General features: G+C 56.3%; 1 protein-coding gene across 2 annotated transcripts in view; it reads left to right on the top strand.

Annotated features, from left to right (window-relative positions):
* The window catches only part of lclat1 (lysocardiolipin acyltransferase 1), a 141,061-nt gene that overhangs the window by 80,713 nt on the left and 32,889 nt on the right, over positions 1-27,459 (top strand). For both annotated transcript variants that reach the window (XM_072500380.1, XM_072500379.1), the window contains one exon: positions 10,282-10,398. In XM_072500380.1, coding sequence (XP_072356481.1) covers positions 10,282-10,398 — 117 coding nt within the window. The remainder of the gene's footprint in view (positions 1-10,281; positions 10,399-27,459) is intronic.

Below are 27,459 nucleotides of genomic sequence, written 5' to 3'. Positions count from 1 at the left end.
TCCCCGTAACCCCCACCCCCACCAACCGCACCGTCTTCCCGTAACCCCCACCCCCACCAACCGCACCGTCTCCCCGTAACCCCCACACCCACCAACCTCACCGTCTCCCCGTAACCCCCACCAACCGCACCGTCTCCCCGTAACCCCCACCCCCACCAACCGCACCGTCTTCCCGTAACCCCCAACCTCACCGTCTCCCCGTAATCCCCACCCCCACCAACCGCACCGTCTTCCCGTAACCCCCAACCTCACCGTCTCCCCGTAATCCCCACCCCCACCAACCTCACCATCTCCCCGTAACCCCCACCCCCACCAACCTCACCATCTCCCCGTAACCCCCACCCCCACCAATCGCACCGTCTCCCCGTAACCCCCACCCCCACCAACCTCACCGTCTCCCCGTAACCCCCACCCCCACCAACCTCACCGTCTCCCCGTAACCCCACCCCCACCAACCGCACCGTCTCCCCGTAACCCCCAACCTCACCGTCTCCCCGTAACCCCCACCCCCACCAACCGCACCGTCTCCCCGTAACCCCCAACCTCACCGTCTCCCCGTAATCCCCACCCCCACCAACCTCACCGTCTCCCCGTAACTCCCACCCCCACCAACCGCACCGTCTCCCCGTAACCCCCACCCCCACCAACCTCACCGTCTCCCCGTAACCCCCAACCTCACCGTCTCCCCGTAACTCCCACCCCCACCAACCGCACCGTCTCCCCGTAACTCCCACCCCCACCAACCGCACCGTCTTCCCGTAACCCCCACCAACCTCACCAACTCCCCGTAACCCCCACCCCCACCAACCGCACCGTCTTCCCGTAACCCCCAACCTCACCGTCTCCCCGTAACTCCCACCCCCACCAACCTCACCGTCTCCCCGTAACCCCCAACCTCACCGTCTCCCCGTAACCCCCACCCCCACCAACCGCACCGTCTTCCCGTAACCCCCACCCCCACCAACCACACCGTCTCCCCGTAACCCCCACCCCCACCAACCGCACCGTCTCCCCGTAACTCCCACCCCCACCAACCTCACCGTCTCCCCGTAACCCCCACCCCCACCAACCGCACCGTCTTCCCGTAACCCCCAACCTCACCGTCTCCCCGTAACCCCCACCCCCACCAACCGCACCGTCTTCCCGTAACCCCCAACCTCACCGTCTGCCCATAACCCCCACCCCCACCAACCTCACCGTCTCCCCGTAACTCCCACCCCCACCAACCGCACCGTCTCCCCGTAACCCCCACCCCCACCAACCTCACCGTCTCCCCGTAACCCCCACCCCCACCAACCTCACCATCTCCCCGTAACCCCCACCCCCACCAACCGCACCGTCTTCCCGTAACCCCCACCCCCACCAACCTCACCGTCTCCCCGTAACTCCCACCCCCACCAACCGCACCGTCTCCCCGTAACCCCCACCCCCACCAACCTCACCGTCTCCCCGTAACCCCCACCCCCACCAACCGCACCGTCTTCCCGTAACCCCCACCAACCTCACCAACTCCCCGTAACCCCCACCCCTACCAACCGCACCGTCTTCCCGTTACCCCCAACCTCACCGTCTTCCCGTAACCCCCACCCCCACCAACCGCACCATCTCCCCGTAACCCCCAACCTCACCGTCTCCCCGTAACCCCCACCCCCACCAACCTCCCCGTCTCCCCGTAACTCCCACCCCCCCCAACCTCACCGTCTCCCCGTAACCCCCAACCTCACCGTCTCCCCGTAACCCCCACCCCCACCAACCGCACCGTCTTCCCGTAACCCCCACCCCCACCAACCACACCGTCTCCCCGTAACCCCCACCCCCACCAACCGCACCGTCTCCCCGTAACTCCCACCCCCACCAACCTCACCGTCTCCCCGTAACCCCCACCCCCACCAACCGCACCGTCTTCCCGTAACCCCCAACCTCACCGTCTCCCCGTAACCCCCACCCCCACCAACCGCACCGTCTTCCCGTAACCCCCAACCTCACCGTCTGCCCGTAACCCCCACCCCCACCAACCACACCGTCTCCCCGTAACCCCCACCCCCACCAACCGCACCGTCTCCCCGTAACTCCCAACCTCACCAACCGCACCGTCTTCCCGTAACCCCCACCAACCGCACCGTCTTCCCGTAACCCCCACCCCCACCAACCGCACCGTCTCCCCGTAACCCCCACCAACCGCACCGTCTTCCCGTAACCCCCAACCTCACCGTCTCCCCGTAATCCCCACCCCCACCAACCTCACCATCTCCCCGTAACCCCCACCCCCACCAACCTCACCATCTCCCCGTTACCCCCACCCCCACCAATCGCACCGTCTCCCCGTAACCCCCAACCTCACCGTCTCCCCGTAACCCCCACCCCCACCAACCTCACCGTCTCCCCGTAACTCCCACCCCCACCAACCTCACCATCTCCCCGTAACCCCCACCCCCACCAACCTCACCGTCTCCCCGTAACCCCCACCCCCACCAACCGCACCGTCTCCCCGTAACCCCCAACCTCACCGTCTCCCCGTAACCCCCACCCCCACCAACCTCACCGTCTCCCCGTAACTCCCACCCCCACCAACCGCACCGTCTTCCCGTAACCCCCACCCCCACCAACCTCACCGTCTCCCCGTAACCCCCACCCCCACCAACCGCACCGTCTTCCCGTAACCCCCACCCCCACCAACCGCACCGTCTCCCCGTAACCCCCACCCCCACCAACCGCACCGTCTTCCCGTAACTCCCACCCCCACCAACCGCACCGTCTTCCCGTAACCCCCACCCCCACCAACCGCACCGTCTTCCCGTAACCCCCAACCTCACCGTCTCCCCGTAACCCCCACCCCCACCAACCTCACCGTCTCCCCGTAACTCCCACCCCCACCAACCTCACCAACTCCCCGTAACCCCCACCAACCGCACCGTCTTCCCGTAACCCCCAACCTCACCGTCTCCCCGTAACCCCCACCAACCGCACCGTCTTCCCGTAACCCCCACCCCCACCAACCACACCGTCTCCCCGTAACCCCCACCCCCACCAAGCGCACCGTCTCCCCGTAACTCCCACCCCCACCAACCTCACCGTCTCCCCGTAACCCCCACCCCCACCAACCTCACCGTCTCCCCGTAACCCCCACCCCCACCAACCGCACCGTCTTCCCGTAACCCCCAACCTCACCGTCTCCCCGTAACCCCCACCCCCACCAACCTTACCGTCTCCCTGTAACCCCCACCCCCACCAACCTCACCGTCTCCCCGTAACCCCCACCCCCACCAACCTCACCGTCTCCCCGTAACCCCCACCCCCACCAACCGCACCGTCTTCCCGTAACCCCCAACCTCACCGTCTGCCCGTAACCCCGTAACCCCCACCAACCTCACCGTCTCCCCGTAACTCCCACACCCACCAACCCCACCGTCTCCCCGTAACCCCCACCCCCACCAACCTTACCGTCTCCCCGTAACCCCCACCCCCACCAATCGCACCGTCTCCCCGTAACCCCCAACCTCACCGTCTCCCCGTAACCCCCACCCCCACCAACCGCACCGTCTCCCCGTAACCCCCAACCTCACCGTCTCCCCGTAACCCCCACCCCCACCAACCTCACCAACTCCCCGTAACCCCCACCCCCACCAACCGCACCGTCTTCCCGTAACCCCCACCCCCACCAACCTCACCGTCTCCCCGTAACCCCCACCAACCGCACCGTCTTCCCGTAACCCCCACCCCCACCAACCACACCGTCTCCCCGTAACCCCCACCCCCACCAACCGCACCGTCTCCCCGTAACTCCCACCCCCACCAACCTCACTGTCTCCCCGTAACCCCCACCCCCACCAACCGCACCGTCTTCCCGTAACCCCCAACCTCACCGTCTCCCCGTAACCCCCACCCCCACCAACCGCACCGTCTTCCCGTAACCCCCAACCTCACCGTCTGCCCATAACCCCCACCCCCACCAACCTCACCGTCTCCCCGTAACTCCCACCCCCACCAACCGCACCGTCTCCCCGTAACTCCCAACCTCACCAACCTCACCATCTCCCCGTAACCCCCACCCCCACCAACCGCACCGTCTTCCCGTAACCCCCACCCCCACCAACCTCACCGTCTCCCCGTAACTCCCACCCCCACCAACCGCACCGTCTCCCCGTAACCCCCACCCCCACCAACCTCACCGTCTCCCCGTAACCCCCACCCCCACCAACCGCACCGTCTTCCCGTAACCCCCACCAACCTCACCAACTCCCCGTAACCCCCACCCCCACCAACCGCACCGTCTTCCCGTAACCCCCAACCTCACCGTCTTCCCGTAACCCCCACCCCCACCAACCGCACCATCTCCCCGTAACCCCCAACCTCACCGTCTCCCCGTAACCCCCACCCCCACCAACCTCCCCGTCTCCCCGTAACTCCCACCCCCCCCAACCTCACCGTCTCCCCGTAACCCCCAACCTCACCGTCTCCCCGTAACCCCCACCCCCACCAACCGCACCGTCTTCCCGTAACCCCCACCCCCACCAACCACACCGTCTCCCCGTAACCCCCACCCCCACCAACCGCACCGTCTCCCCGTAACTCCCACCCCCACCAACCTCACCGTCTCCCCGTAACCCCCACCCCCACCAACCGCACCGTCTTCCCGTAACCCCCAACCTCACCGTCTCCCCGTAACCCCCACCCCCACCAACCGCACCGTCTTCCCGTAACCCCCAACCTCACCGTCTGCCCGTAACCCCCACCCCCACCAACCGCACCGTCTCCCCGTAACTCCCAACCTCACCAACCTCACCATCTCCCCGTAACCCCCACCCCCACCAACCGCACCGTCTTCCCGTAACCCCCACCCCCACCAACCGCACCGTCTTCCCGTAACCCCCACCCCCACCAACCGCACCGTCTCCCCGTAACCCCCAACCTCACCGTCTCCCCGTAACCCCCACCCCCACCAACCTCACCGTCTCCCCGTAACTCCCACCCCCACCAACCTCACCGTCTCCCCGTAACCCCCAACCTCACCGTCTCCCCGTAACCCCCACCCCCACCAACCACACCGTCTCCCCGTAACTCCCACCCCCACCAACCTCACCGTCTCCCCGTAACCCCCAACCGCACCGTCTTCCCGTAACCCCCACCCCCACCAACCGCACCGTCTTCCCGTAACCCCCAACCTCACCGTCTCCCCGTAATCCCCACCCCCACCAACCTCACCATCTCCCCGTAACCCCCACCCCCACCAACCTCACCATCTCCCCGTTACCCCCACCCCCACCAATCGCACCGTCTCCCCGTAACCCCCAACCTCACCGTCTCCCCGTAACCCCCACCCCCACCAACCTCACCGTCTCCCCGTAACTCCCACCCCCACCAACCTCACCATCTCCCCGTAACCCCCACCCCCACCAACCTCACCGTCTCCCCGTAACCCCCACCCCCACCAACCGCACCGTCTCCCCGTAACCCCCAACCTCACCGTCTCCCCGTAACCCCCACCCCCACCAACCTCACCGTCTCCCCGTAACTCCCACCCCCACCAACCGCACCGTCTTCCCGTAACCCCCACCCCCACCAACCTCACCGTCTCCCCGTAACCCCCACCCCCACCAACCGCACCGTCTTCCCGTAACCCCCACCAACCTCACCAACTCCCCGTAACCCCCACCCCCACCAACCGCACCGTCTTCCCGTAACCCCCAACCTCACCGTCTTCCCGTAACCCCCACCCCCACCAACCGCACCATCTCCCCGTAACCCCCAACCTCACCGTCTCCCCGTAACCCCCACCCCCACCAACCTCACCGTCTCCCCGTAACTCCCAACCTCACCGTCTCCCCGTAACCCCCACCCCCACCAACCTCACCGTCTCCCCGTAACTCCCAACCTCACCGTCTTCCCGTAACCCCCACCCCCACCAACCGCACCATCTCCCCGTAACCCCCAACCTCACCGTCTCCCCGTGACCCCCACCCCCACCAACCACACCGTCTTCCCGTAACCCCCACCCCCACCAACCACACCGTCTCCCCGTAACCCCCACCCCCACCAACCGCACCGTCTTCCCGTAACCCCCAACCTCACCGTCTCCCCGTAACCCCCACCCCCACCAACCGCACCGTCTTCCCGTAACCCCCAACCTCACCGTCTGCCCGTAACCCCCACCCCCACCAACCTTACCGTCTCCCCGTAACTCCCACCCCCACCAACCGCACCGTCTCCCCGTAACTCCCAACCTCACCATCTCCCCGTAACCCCCACCCCCACACAACCGCACCGTCTTCCCGTAACCCCCACCCCCACCAACCGCACCGTCTCCCCGTAACCCCCACCAACCGCACCGTCTCCCAGTAACCCCCACCCACACCAACCGCACCGTCTTCCCGTAACCCCCAACCTCACCGTCTCCCCGTAACCCCCACCCCCACCAACCTCACCGTCTCCCCGTAACTCCCACCCCCACCAACCGCACCGTCTCCCCGTAACCCCCAACCGCACCAACCTCACCGTCTCCCCGTAATCCCCACCCCCACCAACCTCACCATCTCCCCGTAACCCCCACCCCACCAACCTCACCATCTCCCCGTAACCCCCACCCCCACCAATCGCACCGTCTCCCCGTAACCCCCAACCTCACCGTCTCCCCGTAATCCCCACCCCCACCAACCTCACCATCTCCCCGTAACCCCCAACCTCACCGTCTCCCCGTAACCCCACCCCCACCAATCGCACCGTCTCCCCGTAACCCCCAACCTCACCGTCTCCCCGTAACTCCCACCCCCACCAACCGCACCGTCTCCCCGTAACCCCCACCCCCACCACCTCACCGTCTCCCCGTAACCCCCACCCCCACCAACCGCACCGTCTTCCCGTAACCCCCACCAACCTCACCAACTCCCCGTAACCCCCACCCCCACCAACCGCACCGTCTTCCCGCAACCCCCAACCTCACCGTCTTCCCGTAACCCCCACCCCCACCAACCGCACCATCTCCCCGTAACCCCCAATCTCACCGTCTCCCCGTAACTCCCACCCCCACCAACCTCACCGTCTCCCCGTAACTCCCACCCCCACCAACCTCACCGTCTCCCCGTAACCCCCAACCTCACCGTCTCCCCGTGACCCCCACCCCCACCAACCTCACCGTCTCCCCGTAATCCCCACCCCCACCAACCGCACCGTCTTCCCGTAACCCCCACCCCCACCAACCTCACCGTCTCCCCGTAACCCCCACCCCCACCAATCGCACCGTCTCCCCGTAACCCCCAACCTCACCGTCTCCCCGTAACTCCCACCCCCACCAACCTCACCGTCTCCCCGTAACCCCCACCCCCACCAACCTCACCGTCTCCCCGTAACTCCCACCCCCACCAACCTCACCGTCTCCCCGTAACCCCCAACCTCACCGTCTCCCCGTAACTCCCACCCCCACCAACCGCACCGTCTCCCCGTAACCCCCACCAACCGCACCGTCTCCCCGTAACCCCCACCAACCGCACCGTCTCCCCGTAACCCCCACCCCCACCAACCGCACCGTCTACCCGTAACCCCCAATCTCACCGTCTCCCCGTAATCCCCACCCCCACCAACCGCACCGTCTTCCCGTAACCCCCACCCCCACCAACCGCACCGTCTCCCCGTAACCCCCAACCTCACCGTCTCCCCGTAACCCCCACCCCCACCAACCGCACCGTCTTCCCGTAACCCCCACCCCCACCAATCGCACCGTCTCCCCGTAACCCCCAACCTCACCGTCTCCCCGTAACCCCCACCCCCACCAACCTCACCGTCTCCCCGTAACTCCCACCCCCACCAACCTCACCATCTCCCCGTAACCCCCACCCCCACCAACCTCACCGTCTCCCCGTAACCCCCAACCTCACCGTCTCCCCGCAACCCCCACCCCCACCAACCTCACCGTCTCCCCGTAACCCCCAACCTCACCGTCTCCCCGTAACTCCCACCCCCACCAACCGCACCGTCTCCCCGTAACCCCCACCAACCGCACCGTCTCCCCGTAACCCCCACCAACCGCACCGTCTCCCCGTAACCCCCACCCCCACCAACCGCACCGTCTACCCGTAACCCCCAATCTCACCGTCTCCCCGTAATCCCCACCCCCACCAACCGCACCGTCTTCCCGTAACCCCCACCCCCACCAACCGCACCGTCTCCCCGTAACCCCCAACCTCACCGTCTCCCCGTAACCCCCACCCCCACCAACCGCACCGTCTTCCCGTAACCCCCACCCCCACCAATCGCACCGTCTCCCCGTAACCCCCAACCTCACCGTCTCCCCGTAACCCCCACCCCCACCAACCTCACCGTCTCCCCGTAACTCCCACCCCCACCAACCTCACCATCTCCCCGTAACCCCCACCCCCACCAACCTCACCGTCTCCCCGTAACCCCCAACCTCACCGTCTCCCCGCAACCCCCACCCCCACCAACCTCACCGTCTCCCCGTAACCCCCAACCTCACCGTCTCCCCGTAACCCCCACCCCCACCAACCTCACCGTCTCCCCGTAACTCCCACCCCCACCAACCGCACCGTCTCCCCGTAACCCCCACCCCCACCAACCGCACCGTCTCCCCGTAACCCCCACTCCCACCAACCTCACCGTCTCCCCGTAACTCCCACACCCACCAACCTCACCATCTCCCCGTAACCCCCACCCCCACCAACCTCACCGTCTCCCCGTAACTCCCACACCCACCAACCTCACCGTCTTCCCGTAACCCCCACCCCCACCAACCTCACCGTCTCCCCGTAACTCCCACCCCCACCAACCTCACCGTCTCCCCGTAACTCCCACCCCCACCAACCTCACCATCTCCGCGTCACCCCCACCAACCGCACCGTCTCCCCGTAACCCCCACCCCCGCCAACCTCACCGTCTCCCCGTATCCCCACCCCCACCAACCTCACCATCTCCCCGTAACTCCCACCCCCACCAACCTCACCGTCTCCCCGTAACTCCCACCCCCACCAACCTCACCGTCTTCCCGTAACCCCCACCAACCGCACCATCTCCCCGTCACCCCCACCAACCGCACCGTCTCCCCGTAACCCCCACCCCCACCAACCTCACCGTCTCCCCGTAACTCCCACACCCACCAACCTCACCGTCTCCCCGTAACCCCCACCCCCACCAACCTCACCGTCTCCCCGTAACTCCCACACCCACCAACCTCACCATCTCCGCGTCACCCCCACCAACCTCACCGTCTCCCCGTAACTCCCACACCCACCAACCTCACCATCTCCCCGTCACCCCCACCCCCACCAACCGCACCGTCTTCCCGTAACCCCCACCCCCACCAACCTCACCATCTCCCCGTAACCCCCACCAACCTCACCGTCTCCCCGAAACCCCCACCCCCACCAACCTCACCGTCTCCCCGTAACCCCCACCCCCACCAACCGCACCGTCTCCCCGTAACCCCCACCCCCACCAACCGCACCGTCTTCCCGTAACCCCCACCAACCTCACCGTCTCCCCTTATCCCCACCAACCTCACCGTCTCCCCGTAACCCCCACCCCCACCAACCTCACCGTCTCCCCGTAACCCCCACCAACCTCACCGTCTCCCCGTAACCCCCACCAACCGCACCGTCTTCCCGTAACCCCCACCAACCGCACCGTCTTCCCGTAACCCCCACCAACCGCACCGTCTCCCCATAACCCCCACCCCCGCCAACCGCACCATCTCCCCGTAACCCCCAACCCCACCAACCGCACCATCTCCCCGTCACCCCCACCAACCGCACCGTCTCCCCGTAACCCCCACCCCCACCAACAGCACCGTCTCCCCGTATCCCCCACCCCCACCAACCTCACCGTCTCCCCGTAACCCCCACCAACCGCACCGTCTCCCCGTAACCCCTACCCCCACCAACCTCACCGTCTCCCCGTAACCACCATCTCCCCGTAACCCCCACCCCCACCAACCTCACCGTCTCCCCGTAACCCCCACCAACCGCACCGTCTTCCCGTTATCCCCACCCCCACCAACCGCACCGTCTCCCCGTTATCCCCACCCTCACCAACCTTAACTTATCTTGTCGATTTGGATTTGTTTATTGTCACGTGTATCGAGATACAGTGAAAAGTATTGTTCTGTTCCATTTCTGATCAATCCCAGAAAGTTGACCTGTTCGCCTTTTCCCCATCTTCTCCGCACACGTGGTTCAGGGATTTTAACAGTCCGTCTAGCACACAGATAGTGGCGATGAAGATTAACTGACTCGGTTTTGGAATGTGCTCATACTGCTGTTCTGTCCTGTTGCTTAGATTTTAACAAAGCACGGAGTGACGAGTTTGCCGCGGCTCGTGGGCTGCCGACGTACGAGTATGTCCTCCACCCCCGGACTAACGGCTTCTCCTTCATTGTAGAGCAGCTAAGGAAAGGTGGGTACAATTGCTGGCTTTCTCTGTACCATATGTGATATTGACACTCGTTCTATCCATTGTTTAAACACTCTGTCACTCCCCCGTTTGCTGTGGCACCCTGGGCGAGTGGCGGTCAATTCCAGTCCCACAGGCCCCCGAGCCCCAGCATAAGTCAATTAACCAATCATTTGTATGTTTTCCTAAAATCCTTGACCCTCGACTGCTCCAAAGACTTAACAGGTACCAAATTTGTACGTAAAATTTTTTTTAAAACTTTATTTATAACAAGGGAAAAGATAAACATGTATTGGTAATAAGAGAACAACGGTCTGGTAATCAAATTATTCCGCAAACCCTGTCTAACTCTCCACGCAGGCGGGCCCGAGGCAGGCGGGCCCGAGGCAGGCACATGGTGGACCAGTAGGAAAGGTTCAAAACAACAGGGATTAAACTGGGGGTGAGAGATGCATATCTTGGCTGCTGAGGTTGTGGTCTTTGTAGGCGATGACCTTCTCTGAATGTGAAGTGTTGCAAAGCATCGGTTTGTCTGGATCATTTTGGATCTACCTTCAGTTCAAACTCTCAGGCTGTAAGACTTCCTCTGCAGTTGCCTTCAGAGCCACTGATTTGGGCTTTCACAGTGAAGGTCTATGCCATTCTAACTTGCGTCCACCAAATGGACTACCGTCCTTACTGAGTCAATCTGAAGTTCTCAACATGAGAGGGTTTTTAAACCACTGGCCCGGCCCGCAGTTGCTACTGAACTGACCTCCCTAGACCAATCCCACTGTAGAGAGAGAGAGAGGCCGGGCTTTACTTTGCACCTTCAGACACAGCCCCATCAGAACAGCGAGATCAGGGCCTGCACTCTCCAGCTTCTTGATCCAACCGCAAACTAACTTGGGAAACAGTCTCACAGAGAATGCCTACCTGAGGAGAAAGCAGAGCCTCCAGCCCCTTCAGGGAGAGAAAACCTAAAAGCCTTCTTCAACTCTGTCCCAAACACAAAACCACAACTCGAGAGCAAGCCTGCCTTTCTTTGCAAAACTTTCCGCAAGCTTCAGAAGGACTCCATCAGCGTCAGGGCTGGTTTAGATCGGGGGGGCTAGACAGCTGGTTTGTGATGCAGAACAAGGCCAGCAGCGAGGGTTCAATTCCCGTACCAGCTGAGAATTCTGAATTCTCCATCCGTGTACCCCAACAGGCGCCGGAATGTGGCGACTAGGGGCTTTTCACAGTAACTTCATACCAGTGACAATAAAAGATTATTAATATTATTGAACCCGGCTCTCTAACCCAGGGATCACTGGACAGTGATCAGGAGCAGGAACCCTGGCTGATTTACCCTCTCTCTCTCTAACCCAGGGATCACTGGACAGTGATCATGAACAGGAACCCTGGCTGATTTCCCCTCTCTCTCTAACCCAGGGATCGCTGGACAGCGATCAGGAGCAGGAACCCTGGCTGATTTCCCCTCTCTCTCTCTCTAACCCAGGGATCAATGGACAGTGATCAGGAGCAGGAACCCTGGCTGATTTCCCCTCTCTCTCTCTAACCCAGGGATCACTGGACAGTGATCATGAACAGGAACCCTGGCTGATTTCCCCTCTCTCTCTCTCTCTAACCCAGGGGTCACTGGACAGAGATCAGGAGCAGGAACCCTGGCTGATTTCCCCTCTCTCTAACCCAGGGATCACTGGACAGTGATCAGGAGCAGGAACCCTGGCTGATTTTCCTCTCTCTCTCTCTCTCTCTAACCCAGGGGTCACTGGCCAGTGATCAGGAGCAGGAACCCTGGCTGATTTCCCCTCTCTCTCTCTAACCCAGGGATCACTGGACAGTGATCATGAACAGGAACCCTGGCTGATTTCCCCTCTCTCTCTCTCTCTCTCTAACCCAGGGGTCACTGGACAGAGATCAGGAGCAGGAACCCTGGCTGATTTCCCCTCTCTCTCTCTCTCTCTAACCCAGGGGTCACTGGCCAGTGATCAGGAGCAGGAACCCTGGCTGATTTCCCCTCTCTCTAACCCAGGGATCACTGGACAGTGATCAGGAGCAGGCACCCTGGCTGATTTTCCCCTCTCTCTCTCTCTCTCTCTCTCTAACCCAGGGGTCACTGGACAGTGATCATGAACAGGAACCCTGGCTGATTTCCCCTCTCTCTCTCTCTCTCTAACCCAGGGGTCACTGGACAGAGATCAGGAGCAGGAACCCTGGCTGATTTCCCCTCTCTCTCTAACCCAGGGATCACTGGACAGTGATCAGGAGCAGGAACCCTGGCTGATTTCCCCTCTCTCTCTCTCTCTCTAACCCAGGGATCACTGGACAGTGATCAGGAGCAGGAACCCTGGCTGACTTCCCCACTCTCTCGAACCCAGGGATCGCTGGACAGTGATCAGGAGCAGGAACCCTGGCTGATTTCCCCTCTCTCTCTCTAACCCAGGGATCACTGGACAGTGATCATGAACAGGAACCCTGGCTGATTTCCCCTCTCTCTCTCTCTCTCTCTAACCCAGGGGTCACTGGACAGAGATCAGGAGCAGGAACCCTGGCTGATTTCCCCTCTCTCTCTCTCTCTAACCCAGGGGTCACTGGCCAGTGATCAGGAGCAGGAACCCTGGCTGATTTCCCCTCTCTCTAACCCAGGGATCACTGGACAGTGATCAGGAGCAGGCACCCTGGCTGATTTTCCCCTCTCTCTCTCTCTCTCTCTCTCTCTCTAACCCAGGGGTCACTGGACAGTGATCAGGAGCAGGAACCCTGGCTGATTTTCCCCCCTCTCTCTCTAACCCAGGGATCACTGGACAGTGATCATGAACAGGAACCCTGGCTGATTTCCCCTCTCTCTCTCTCTCTCTAACCCAGGGATCACTGGACAGAGATCAGGAGCAGGAACCCTGGCTGATTTCCCCTCTCTCTCTAACCCAGGGATCACTGGACAGTGATCAGGAGCAGGAACCCTGGCTGATTTCCCCTCTCTCTCTCTCTCTCTCTAACCCAGGGATCACTGGACAGTGATCAGGAGCAGGAACCCTGGCTGATTTCCCCACTCTCTCGAACCCAGGGATCGCTGGACAGTGATCAGGAGCAGGAACCCTGGCTGATTTCCCCTCTCTCTAACCCAGGGATCACTGGACAGTGATCAGGAGCAGGAACCCTGGCTGATTTCCCCTCTCTAACCCAGGGATCACTGGACAGTGGTCATGAGCAGGAACCCTGGCTGATTTCCCCTCTCTCTCAAACCCAGGGATCACTGGACAGTGATCAGGAGCAGGAACCCTGGCTGATTTCCCCTCTCTCTCTAACCCATGGATCACTGGACAGTGATCAGGAGCAGGAACCCTGGCTGATTTCCCCTCTCTCTCTAACCCAGGGCTCACTGGACAGTGATCAGGAGCAGGAACCCTGGCTGATTTCCCCTCTCTCTCTAACCCAGGGCTCACTGGACAGTGATCAGGAGCAGGAACTCTGGCTGATTTCCCCTCTCTCTAACCCATGGATCACTGGACAGTGATCAGGAGCAGGAACGCTGGCTGATTTCCCCTCTCTCTAACCCAGGGATCACTGGACAATGATCAGGAGCAGGAACCCTGGCTGATTTCCCCTCTCTCTCTCTAACCCATGGATTACTGGACAGTGATCAGGAGCAGGAACCCTGGCTGATTTCCCCTCTCTCTCTTAGCCATGGATCACTGGACAGTGATCAGGAGCAGGAACCCTTGCTGATTTCCCCTCTCGCTCTAACCCAGGGATCACTTGACTGTGATCAGGAGCAGGAACCCTGGCTGATTTCCTCTCTCTCTCTAACCCAGGGATCACTGGACAGTGATCAGGAGCAGGAACGCTGGCTGATTTCCCCTCTCTATCTCTCTCTAACCCAGGGATCACTGGACAGTGATCAGGAGCAGGAACACTGGCTGATTTCCCCTCTCTCTCTCTCTCTCTAACCCAGGGGTCACTGGACAGAGATCAGGAGCAGGAACCCTGGCTGATTTCCCCTCTCTCTCTCTAACCCAGGGATCACTGGACAGTGATCAGGGGCAGGAACCTTGGCTGATTTCCTCTCTCTCACTAACCCAGGGATCACTGGACAGTGATCAGGAGCAGGAACCCTGGCTGATTTCCCCCCTGTCTCTCTAACCCAGGGCTCACTGGACAGTGATCATGAGCAGGAATCCTGGCTGATTTCCCCTCTCTCTCTCTAACCCAGGGGTCACTGGACAGAGATCAGGAGCAGGAACCCTGGCTGATTTCCCCTCTCTCTCTCTCTAACCCAGGGATCACTGGACAGTGATCAGGAGCAGGAACCCTGGCTGATTTCCCCTCTCTCTCTCTCTCTCTAACCCAGGGATCACTGGACAGTGATCAGGAGCAGGAACCCTGGCTGATTTCCCCTCTCTCTCTCTAACCCAGGGATCACTGGACAGTGATCAGGAGCAGGAACCCTGGCTGATTTCCCCTCTCTCTCTCTAACCCAGGGATCACTGGACAGTGATCAGGAGCAGGAACCCTGGCTGATTTCCCCTCTCTCTCTCTCTCTCTCTAACCCAGGGATCACTGGACAGTGATCAGGAGCAGGAACCCTGGCTGATTTCCCCCCTCTCTCTCTAACCCAGGGATCACTGGACAGTGATCAGGAGCAGGAACCCTGGCTGATTTCCCCTCTCTCTCTCTCTCTCTCTAACCCGGGGGTCACTGGGCAGTGATCAGGAGCAGGAACCCTGGCTGATTTCCCCCCTCTCTCTCTAACCCAGGGATCACTGGACAGTGATCAGGAGCAGGAACCCTGGCTGATTTCCCCCCTCTCTCTCTAACCCAGGGATCACTGGACAGAGATCAGGAGCAGGAACCCTGGCTGATTTCCCCTCTCTCTCTAACCCAGGGATCACTGGACAGAGATCAGGAGCAGGAACCCTGGCTGATTTCCCCTCTCTCTCTAACCCAGGGATCACTGGACAGAGATCAGGAGCAGGAACCCTGGCTGATTTCCCCTCTCTCTCTAACCCAGGGATCACTGGACAGTGATCAGGAGCAGGGACCCTGGCTGATTTCCCCCCTCTCTCTCTCTCTCTAACCCAGGGATCACTGGACAGTGATCAGGAGCAGGAACCCTGGCTGATTTCCCCTCTCTCTCTAACCCAGGGATCACTGGACAGAGATCAGGAGCAGGAACCCTGGCTGATTTCCCCTCTCTCTCTAACCCAGGGATCACTGGACAGTGATCAGGAGCAGGAACCCTGGCTGATTTCCCCTCTCTCTCTAACCCAGGGATCACTGGACAGAGATCAGGAGCAGGAACCCTGGCTGATTTCCCCTCTCTCTCTCTAACCCAGGGATCACTGGGCAGTGATCAGGAGCAGGGACCCTGGCTGATTTCCCCTCTCTCTCTAACCCAGGGATCACTGGACAGAGATCAGGAGCAGGAACCCTGGCTGATTTCCCCCCTCTAACCCAGGGATCGCTGGACAGTGATCAGGAGCAGGAACCCTGGCTGATTTCCCCTCTCTCTCTAACCCAGGGGTCACTGGACAGAGATCAGGAGCAGGAAGCACTTTTTTGTCTTTCCTCTCTTATAAGGAAATCAATTCAGCATCCTGACCAAAACCCACAGATCCGGAGTCCATGCTGGAATCTTTCCCAACCTGGCGGGTGTTCCCTTTGTTTTAATTCCCTTTGTTTGCACTGAGTGCTGAATTCGGTGCATGTGAGTGCGATAGTGAGAGTTTAGTGACCGAGGGAGTATAAGGCTTCATTTTTATCTAAAGTTTAGTCTTTTATTTAGTTAATTAACTTAAAAGTTGCTGTTTGGTTTAGAAGAAGGTGAATTTTCAATCAGCTTTAAACAAACTTCTACTTGTCGGCACTTGCAGCTGGAGCTTGTTAATTAGTTAATTGGATTAGGCCAGTTTTCAGAGGCTAGATTCACAGTATAAAAGTGATCCCCTACAGTGCAGACTTTGTTTGCACTGAGTGCTGAATTTGGTGCTTTTTGAGTGCGATAGTGAGAGTTTGGTGACCGAGGGAGTGCTGAATTTGGTGCATTTGAGTGCGATAGTGAGAGTTTGGTGACCGAGGGAGTGCTGAATTTGGTGCATTTGAGTGCGATAATGAGAGTTTGGTGACCGAGGGAGTTAGGTGAGGAGGGAGTAAGGTGCTCCTTTCATTTTGTTTCCGACATTTCTGCAAAGAGTGAGAAGAGAGCTAGGAGTTTACAGAAAGTGTAGCTGACTGAGAGCAGAGTCGGAGGGCGGAGATCTAGTTAGTCCACACAGCAGCTATATTCTGTAAGGTAAGAGGGGATGGAGGCTAGGCCAGTTACATGCTCCTCCTGTAGGATGTGGGTGGTGAGGGATACCACCGGTGTCCCCGCTGACTATACCTGCGGGAAGTGCACCCAACTTCAGCTCCTCAAAGACCGTGTTAGGGAACTGGAGCTGAAGCTGGATGAACTTCGGATCATCCGGGAGGCAGAGGGGGTGATTGAGAAGAGTTACAGGGAGGTAACCACACCCAAGGCACAGGACAAGAATAGCTGGGTTACAGTCAGGGGGAAAAAAACAAACAGGCAGACAGTGCAGGGATCCCTCGTGGCCGTTCCCCTTCAAAACAAGTATACCGTTTTGGATGCTGTTGGGGGGGGGGATGACCTACCGGGGGAAGGCCCTAGCAGCCAGGTCTCTGGCACTGAGTCTGGCTCTGGGTCTCAGAAGGGAAGGGGGGAGAATAGAAAAGCAATAGTTGTAGGAGATTCAATGGTTAGGGAAATAGATAGGAGATTCTGTGGTCGCGAGCGAGACTCCCGGAAGGTATGTTGCCTCCCGGGTGCCAAAGCCAGGGATGTCTCGGATCGTGTCTTCAGGATCCTTAAGGGGGAGGGTGAGCAGCCAGAAGTCGTGGTGCACGTTGGTACCAACAACATAGGTGGGAAAAGGGGTGGGGAGGTAATAAACAAGTTTAGGGAGTTAGGCTGGAAGTTAAAAGCCAGGACAGACAGAGTTGTCATCTCTGGTTTGTTGCCGGTGCCACGTGATAGCGCGGCTAGGAATAGGGAGAGAGTGCAGTTGAACACGTGGCTGCAGGAATGGTGTAGGAGGGAGGGCTTCAGGTATTTGGATAATTGGAGCGCATTCTGGGGAAGATGGGACCTGTACAAGCAGGACGGGTTGCATCTGAACCAGAGGGGCACCAATATCCTGGGAGGGAGGTTTTCTAGTACTCTTCGGGAGGGTTTAAACTAATTTGGCAGGGGAATGGGAACCGGATTTGTAGTCCAGCAACTAAGGTAGCCGATATTCAGGACGCCAAAGCGTGTAATGAGGCAGTGGGGAAGGGAACACTGACAAAGGAGAGTACTTGCAGGCACGGAGATGGGTTGAAGTGTGTATACTTCAACGCAAGAAGCATCAGGAATAAGGTGGGTGAACTTAAGGCATGGATCGGTACTTGGGACTACGATGTGGTGGCCATCACGGAAACTTGGATAGAAGAGGGGCAGAAATGGTTGTTGGAGGTCCCTGGTTATAGATGTTTCAATAAGATTAGGGAGGGTGGTAAAAGAGGTGGGGGGGTGGCATTATTAATTAGAGATAGTATAACAGCTTCAGAAAGGCAGTTCGAGGAGTATCACCCTATTGAGGTAGTATGGGTTGAAGTCAGAAATAGGAAAGGAGCAGTCACCTTGTTAGGAGTTTTCTATAGGCCCCCCAATAGTAGCAGAGATGTGGAGGAACAGATTGGGAAACAGATTTTGGAAAGGTGCAGAAGTCATAGGGTAGTAGTCATGGGCGACTTTAACTTCCCAAATATTGAGTGGAAACTCTTTAGATCAAATAGTTTGGATGGGGTGGTGTTTGTGCAGTGTGTCCAGGAAGCTTTTCTAACACAGTATGTAGATTGTCCGACCAGAGGAGGGGCAATATTGGATTTAGTACTGGGTAATGAACCAGGGCAAGTGATAGATTTGTTAGTGGGGGAGCATATTGGAGATAGTGACCACAATTCTGTGACTTTCACTTTAGTAATGGAGAGAGATAGGTGTGTGCAACAGGGAAAGGTTTACAATTGGGGGAAGGGTAAATACGATGTTGTCAGACAAGAATTGAAGTGCATAAGTTGGGAACATAGGCTGGCAGGGAAGGACACAAGTGAAATGTGGAACTTGTTCAAGGAACAGGTACTACGTGTCCTTGATATGTATGTCCCTGTCAGGCAGGGAAGAGATGGTTGAGTGAGGGAACCATGGTTGACAGAGGTTGAATGTCTTGTTTAGAGGAAAAAGGTGACTTATGTAAGGCTGAGGAAACAAGGTTCAGACAGGGCATTGGAGGGATATAAAATAGCCAGGAGGGAACTGAAGAAAGGGATTAGGAGAGCTAAGAGAGGGTATGAACAATCTTTGGCGGGTAGGATCAAGGAAAACCCCAAGGCCTTTTACACATATGTGAGAAATATGAGAATGACTAGAGCGAGGGTAGGTCCGATCAAGGACAGTAGCAGGAGATTGTGTATTGAGTCTGAAGAGATAGGAGAGGTCTTGAACGAATACTTTTCTTCAGTATTTACAAATGAGAGGGGCCAGATTGTTGGAGAGGACAGTGTGAAACAGACTGGTAAGCTTGAGGAGATACTTGTTAGGAAGGAAGATGTGTTGGGCATTTTGAAAAACATGAGGGTAGACAAGTCCCCCGGGCCTGACGAGATATATCCAAGGATTCTATGGGAAGCAAGAGATGAAATTGCAGAGCCGTTGGCAATGATCTTTTCGTCCTCACTGTCAACAGGGGTGGTACCAGGGGATTGGAGAGTGGCGAATGTCGTGCCCCTGATCAAAAAAGGGACTCGGGATAACCCTGGGAATTACAGGCCAGTTAGTCTTACTTCGGTGGTAGGCAAAGTAATGGAAAGGGTACTGAAGGATAGGATTTCTGAGCATCTGGAAAGACACTGCTTGATTAGGGATAGTCAGCACGGATTTGTGAGGGGTAGGTCTTGCCTTACAAGTCTTATTGAATTCTTTGAGGAGGTGACCAAGCATGTGGATGAAGGTAAAGCAGTGGATGTAGTGTACATGGATTTTAGTAAGGCATTTGATAAAGTTCCCCATGGTAGGCTTATGCAGAAAGTAAGGAGGCATGGGATAGTGGGAAATTTGGCCAGTTGGATAACGAACTGGCTAACCGATAGAAGTCAGAGAGTGGTGGTGGATGGCAAATATTCAGCCTGGATCCCAGTTACCAGTGGCGTACCGCAGGGATCAGTTCTGGGTCCTCTGCTGTTTGTGATTTTCATTAATGACTTGGGTGAGGGAGTTGAAGGGTGGGTCAGTAAATTTGCAGACGATACGAAGATTGGTGGAGTTGTGGATAGTAAGGAGGGCTGTTGTCGGCTGCAAAGAGACATAGATAGGATGCAGAGCTGGGCTGAGAAGTGGCAGATGGAGTTTAACCCTGAAAAGTGTGAGGTTGTCCATTTTGGAAGGACAAATATGAATGCGGAATACAGGGTTAACGGTAGAGTTCTTGGCAATGTGGAGGAGCAGAGAGATCTTGGGGTCTCTGTTCATACATCTTTGAAAGTTGCCACTCAAGTGGATAGAGTTGTGAAGAAGGCCGATGGTGTGCTCGCGTTCATTAACAGAGGGATTGAATTTAAGAGCCCTGAGGTGATGATGCAGCTGAACAAAACTTTGGTAAGGCCACATTTGGTGTACGGTGTACAGTTCTGGTCGCCTCATTTTAGGAAGGAAGTGGAAGCTTTGGAAAAGGTGCAAAGAGGATTTACCAGGATGTTGCCTGGAATGGCGAGTAGGTCTTACGAGGAAAGGTTGAGGGTGCTAGGCCTTTTCTCATTAGAACGGAGAAGGATGAGGGGCGACTTGATGGAGGTTTATAAGATGATCAGGGGAATAGATAGAGTAGACAGTCAGAGACTTTTTCCCCAGGTGGAACAAACCATTACAAGGGGACATAAATTTAAGGTGAAAGGTGGAAGATATAGGAGGGATATCAGAGGTAGGATCTTGACCCAGAGAGTAGTGGGGGCATGGAATGCACTGCCTGTGGAAGTAGTTGAGTCGGAAACATTAGGGACCTTCAAGCAGCTATTGGATAGGTACATGGATTATGGTAAAATGATATAGTGTAGATTTATTTGTTTTTAGGGCAGCACGGTAGCATTGTGGATAGCTCAATTGCTTCACAGCTCCAGGGTCCCAGGTTCAATTCCGGCTTGGGTCACTGTCTGTGCGGAGTCTGCACATCCTCCCCGTGTCTGCGTGGGTTTCCTCCGGGTGCTCCGGTTTCCTCCCACAGTCCAAAGATGTGTGGGTTAGGTGAATTGGCCAATGATAAATTGCCCTTAATGTCCAAATTGCCCTTGGTGTTGGGTGGAGGTGTTGAGTTTGGGTGGGGTGCTCTTTCCAAGAGCCGGTGCAGACTCGGGGGGCCGAATAGCCTCCTTCTGCAATGTAAATTCAATGATAATCTATGATTAATCTAGGACAAAGGTTCAGCACAACATCGTGGGCCGAAGGGCCTGTTCTGTGCTGTATGTTCTATGTTCATTCCCGGGATGTGGGTACCGCTGATAAGGCTGCAATGTATTGTCCATTCTCCTCATATGGAAGTCGAGGTGAGCTTCTGTCCACATTGATCATGGTTAACTGTGTTTGGGCAGCACGGTAGCATTGTGGATAGCACAATTGCTTCACAGCTCCAGGGTCCTAGGTTCGATTCCCCGCTGGGTCACTGTCTGTGTGGAGTATGCACGTCCTCCCCGTGTGTGCGCTGGTTTCCTCCGGGTGCTCCGGTTTCCTCCCACAGTCCAAAGATGTGCAGGTTAGGTGGATTGGCCGTGCTAAATGGCCCTTGGTGTCCAAAATTGCCCATAGTGTTGGGTGGGGTTGCTGGGTTATGGGGATAGGATGGAGGTGTGGACCTTGGGTAGATTCCTCTTTCCAAGAGCCGGTGCAGACTCGATGGGCCGAATGGCCTCCTTCTGCACTGTAAATTCTCTGAAATATGCCTGGGCCTTCTCGGCACCAGGTGAAGTTGGTTTGGGGCTGGAGTCACGGAAGGACAGCACGGTAGCACAGGTGGTTAGCACTGTGGCTTCACAGCGCCAGGGTCCCAGGTTCGATTCCCCGCTGGGTCACTGTCTGTGCGGAGTCTGCACGTTCTCCCCGTGTGTGCGTGGGTTTCCTCCGGGTGCTCCAGTTTCCTCCCACAGTCCAAAGACGTGCAGGTTAGGTGGATTGGCCGTGATAAATTGCCCCTGGTGTCCAAAAAGGTTAGGAGGGGTTATTGGGTTACGGGGATAGGGTGGAAATGAGGGCTTAAGTGGGTCGGTGCAGACTCGATGGGCCGAATGGCCTCCTTCTGCACTCTGTTCTGTAAACCACACTGGGTAAGGGGAGCACACTTCCCTCCCTGGAGGATACTCAGCTGGAATTTTATGACGATCTGACGCTATTACTGATCTCGGCTTTTGATTCAATTTTTTGACTGAATTCAAATCCTTAAACTTACAGACTCTAAAGTTTTAGGCTGAGGAGAGTGTCAGGCTCCGACTCCCCTGTGTGGCCAAGGGAGGGAAAGCGTGTCTGCCTCCGCTTCCTTGAAGCTGGCTGCTTTTGAGCCTGTGTCCTGTTTACCAGACGTTCTGGCGTGACCGCTGCGAATCAGCGATGCTCAGTGCTGAGGACGCAGGCCCATTGGGGCAGGATATCCTCGCCACGTCTTTCAACAGAGAGGCGGCGGAGAGAGTCCGAGACGTGCAGAGAGTGAGTGAGGCACATCGAGGGAGGTACACGCGAAATATCCACGCAGCAAGACCTGGGCATATTCGGGTTTGGGCTGATAATCGAGACTAATCTCACTTAGATCAACTACCTTGAATTCAGTCAGGGACAGGAGGGTGTGACTGTGAGTGAGGCAGGTAGAGAGATCCAGGAGGTAGGGTTGTTGCAGATTCAGCCCTTGTTCTTATCCAACAGGTTCAAGATTCTTGCTCCCTGTGTGGACGGGAATGGGGAGTGAGGGGGAGCAAACTGACCACAGCTCTTGTGGTGCAGAGAGCCATTCAAGTGGGCGAGGAGAGAGCAGAAATGTAGTCGTAATTGGGGATAGTATAGTTAGGGGCATTCACACTGTTCTCTGTGACCAAGATCGACAGTCCCAAAGATACAAAGATCTGTAGAGGGGCCAGGTAGTATTGTGGAAGTGTTATGGGCCAGGGTTTAGAGGACCCCAAAGTGTATCATGGAGTTCACCTGACCCACAACTTTTACTAGATTGTGGTACGGGGAGCACACGGCCCACTCGACAGGTGTGGCACAGCAGAAATGGAAAAGGATTTTTCAAAGCAAAACAATGTTTATTCTGTGATCTCAATTTAACCTTTTTGAAACATACAGTGAACATCTTAGCAACCATCAATTCAAATACAACCCCCAAAGAATACAACACTAAGTAATTCTTAATAACTTCCCAAACAACATCCAGAAGGCAGAAGAAACACCTTTTAACAGCAGCACATTAGGTTTACATTCACTACTGAAAACATTTAGAATTCTGAATTCACAAAATGATCAAGAGATAGTCTTTTGATGGCAGAGAGAACAGCAGTACACCTGCTCTGTCTGGCTTCAGCTCCAACACTGAAAACAAAACTAAAACACACCCTGCAGCAACAGCCTAAAACAAAAGTAAAAAGCTGACAGACAGCTCAGCTCCACCCACAGTCTGACATCACTGCAGTAGTAAACACCCATTTCTTGCAGGTGCTCTCACTACAGATATTTATATGCATACCCATTTATAAAAAAACATTTCTTAAAGGTACTCTCACATGACAGAAGCAAGGGGGCTGCAGAAGGATTTGGACAAGCTAGGAGAGTGGGCAATGAAGTGGCAGATGGAATACAATGTGGAAAAGTGTGAGGTTACGCACTTTGGAAGGAGGAATTTAGGCATAGACTGTTTTCCAAATGGGGAAATGCTTAGGAAATCAGAGGCACAAAGGGACTTGGGAGTCCTTGTTCACGACTCTCTTAAGGTTAACGTGCAGGTTCAGTCGGCAGTTAAGAAGGCAACTGCAATGTTAGCATTCATGTCAAGAGGCCCAGAATAAAAGACCAGGGATGTGCTTCTGAGGCTGTATAAGGCTCTGGTCAGACCCCATTTGGAATATTGTGAGCAGTTTTGGGGCCCGTATCTAAGGAAGGATGTGCTGGCCTTGGAAAGGGCCCAGAGGAGGTTCACAAGAATGATCCCTGGAATGAAGAACTTGTCATATGAGGAACAGTTGAGGACTCTGGGTCTGTACTCATTGGAGTTTAGAAGGATGAGGGGGGATCTTATTGAAACTTACAGGTTAGTGCGAGGCCTGGATAGAGTGGACATGGAGAGGATGTTTCCACTTGTAGGAAAAACTAGAACCAGAGGACAGAATCTCAGACTAAAGGGACGATCCTTTAAAACAGAGATGTGGAGGAATTTCTTCACCCAGAGGGTGGTGAATCTGTGGAACTCTTTGCCGCAGAAGGCTGTGGGAGGCCAAATCACTGAGTGTCTTTAAGACAGAGATAGTTAGGTTCTTGATTAATAAGGGGATCAGGGGTGATGGGTCGAAGGCAGGAGAATGGGGATGAGAAAATATCAGCCATGGTTGAATGGCGGAGCAGACTCGATGGGACGAGCAGACTAGTGCCTCCTCTGTCTTATGGTCTTATAGGTTGCGTTGCCTGCCTGGTGCCAGGGTTCGGGATATCAGGCTGCAGAGGAACTTAGAGTGGGAGGGTAAAGATCCAGTTGTTGTGGTCCACGTTGGTACCAATGACATAGGTGGAACAAATACAGGGAGCATGTACAGCTGGGAGCTAAATTAAAAAGCAGAAACAAAAAGGCAATAATCTCTGGATCACGACCTGAGCCACGAGCTAATTGGCACAGGGTCAACAAGATTAAGGAGGTAAATGCGTGGCCTCAAAGATTGGTGTGGGAGAAATGGGTTAGAATTCAAGGGACCATTGGAACTAGTACTGGGGACGGAGGGAGCTGTTCTGAATGAAAATCAAAGTTAAAGAAGAAGATTGGAGTGCAGGTTCATGACAAGGACTTTAATCTCGTTAGAAGCAGGAGGGTAGTTTCCAGAACAAGCAATAGAATAGAGAGTGCGGAAAATGACAGGAATCTAACTTCAGGCACAGCACGTAACGGGACATCTCTGAGAAGGGGAATTCTGGGGAATGAAGCCGTACAGGTGGTTGATGTGTTGATGGGGGAGCATTTTAGTGATAGTGATCACAACATGGTACAATTTATGTTTGTTATGGACAAGTTGCAAAAAAAGGTTTTGGATTGAGGTGGGAGTGGATGATAGAAAATAAGGCAGGATCTGCAGAAGAGCAGTGGAAGGAACTTTCAAAAAGGCCCAATGTGTTCCCTCTAGGGTAATAGGAAGGTGTAACAAACCCTGAAAAGCGGATAAGCAGATACATTCAGGGTACATTGAGAAGGAAAAGAGAGGCTTTTAACAAATATAAAGGGGAGCCAGTCTGCAGAGGCATTAGTGGAGCACAGAAAATGCAGGATCAGTTAAGAAACCATTCGGAAAACAAAGAGGGGATATGAGAAAGCTCTGGCTGGTAAAGGTACGGATAATCCCAAGATATTCGAAAAGTATATCAATGGGAAGAGGATAATCCGGGAAAGAATAGGGCCCATTAGGGACCAAGGGGGAAATCTATGAGTGGAGCCAGAGGACATTGGTAGGGTGTTGAATGAATATTTCACATCTGTCTTCACCCAAGAGAATGAGGAGATAGTTATAGAACTCGGGGAGAGAGATTGTGAGGCTCGTGAGCAAATTGTCATCGGGAGTGACAAGGTATTGGCGGGCTTAAAAGTGGACAAGTCTCCAGGTCCGGATGAATTGTGTCCCAGGATGCTGTGGGAGGTGAGGGAGGAGATTGCTGGGGTTCTGACCCAAATTTCTAATTCCTCACTGGCCACGGGGGAGGTGCCAGAGGATTGGTGAACAGCTCATGTGGTCCCACTATTTAAGAACGGTTGTAGAGGGACTTCCATGGAGGGTTAGGTTGCACATTTGATAGCTCCCGCCTGTAACGGATTTTTGGACCTTTTTCCCCCGTTTTTTTCCGGATTTTATGGGATAAAGCAGTGTAGAGTGAGACATAAGGAGAAATCCCCCTCCGGTGTATGGAAAATTGGACCAGACGTGGATGTGTGAGACGACAAAGTCCTATAAGGGAGACGCAAGCAGAGCTGGTAACACGGGACAGCATGGCGGAGCGCAAGGGCCGCGGGGAGACGGCACAGTGGTCGACGGAGCAGCTGGTGAAGTTTTTCAAGGATTGCTTCGCCAAGCTGAAGGACACGCTGGACCCGATTAAGGCTTTGATTGATCAAGTGGTTCAGAATCGGGAAACCCACGGAAGAGCGATCCAAGGCATTGAACAAAAGTTGTCCGAGCACGAGGTGTATATAACCGTGCTGGAAAGCAAGGTGGGGATGATGAACGACCGCCAGAAAAGAATGCATGAGGAGCTGGAGGACCTGGAGAAGAGGTCCAGGAGGCAGAATCTCAGAATTGTTGGCCTCCCTGAAGGCAGTGAGGGATCGGATGTGAAGGCCTATGTGACGGACATGTTGGAAAAGTTGATGGGGGCTGGGGCGTTCCCTCGGCCCCTGGAATTGGACAGAGCGCACAGAGCCCTCGCGAGGAAGCCCAGAGTGAACGAGCCGCCGAGGGCCACGGTGGTACGTTTTCACCGTCTCATGGACAAGGAACACATTTTGCGGTGGGCCAAGAAAGAACGGAGCAGTAAGTGGGAGAACCGTGAGCTGCGCATTTATCAGGACCTGGGAGCGGATTTGGCCAAGAGGCGAGCTGGGTTCAATTGGGCAAAAACGGCCCTCTTTAAGAAGGGGGTGAAGTTCGGGGTGCTGTACCCTGCCCGTCTGTGGGTCACGCATGAGGAACGGGACTTCTACTTTGAAACGCCAGACGAAGGATGGACCTTTATTAAAGAAATGAAGCTGGAGGCGAATTAAAAGACACTTGAGCCTTGGAGAAGTACTGTGGCAGTGATTTGCGGTGCTGGATTGTAATAATTTAAGTAGCTCCATGTGAAATAATGGGCTGTGTGGATGGTTAAAGGTTGATCTGTCTTGCAGGGACCTTGCTGGTGGGGGGGGGGCTTTGAATTTAGTTCTGCTTTTTGGGTGACTATTTTTTTTAAGTGACTTTCTTCACTGTTTTTTCTGTTTGTTTACTGGGGAATGTGATGCTTTTAAAATGTTTATTGATGTGCGGGGGGAGAGAGGAGAGTACAATAGGGAGACAGACTGCTTGGTGCCGGGGCGGGAGCTATCGAGTCAGCTGACTCTCGGAAGCGCAGTGGGGGGTGGACAGATGTTAAGCTGGAGCCTGATTTGGGGGATTGGGTTTTTAGTGATGTTACGAGGGAGGGGGGCTGCTTTGCTGACAGGGGAGGAACTGTTACTAGGGGACAAATGGGAGGTCGGGAACGGCGATAGCCCGAGTGGGGACTCGAGGAAGTGTAGGGCGCGAGCTCGAGGCTGGTCTAAAAAGGGTGATGGCTAGTTGGCAGGGGGTGTGGTTGGAAGCCCCCCGTCCAGGCTGATCACATGGAACGTGAGAGGACTGAATGGGCCGGTCAAGAGGGCTCGCGTGTTCGCGCAACTGAAGGCGGACGTGGCAATGCTGCAAGAGACACACCTAAAGGTTACAGACCAGACGTGATTGAGGAAGGGGTGGGTTAGCCAAGTGTTTCACTCCGGACTGGACTCACAGACCAGGGGGGTATCGATCTTGATCAGCAAACGAGTGGCATTCGAGGCAGGGAGAATCATGTCAGACACGGGGGGGTAGGTACATAATGGTGAGTGGGAAGCTGGAGGGGGTGCGAGTGGTACTCGTGAACGTATATGCTCCGAATTGGGACGACGTGGAATTTATGAGGCGGGTGTTAGGTAAGATCCCAGACTTAGAGTCACATAACCTCATCATGGGAGGGGACTTCAACACAGTCATTGA

The sequence above is a fragment of the Scyliorhinus torazame genome, chromosome 4 (genome assembly GCF_047496885.1).
Source record: "Scyliorhinus torazame isolate Kashiwa2021f chromosome 4, sScyTor2.1, whole genome shotgun sequence".
Lineage (NCBI taxonomy): Eukaryota > Metazoa > Chordata > Chondrichthyes > Carcharhiniformes > Scyliorhinidae > Scyliorhinus > Scyliorhinus torazame.
This window is presented reverse-complemented; position numbering and strand designations above follow the sequence as displayed.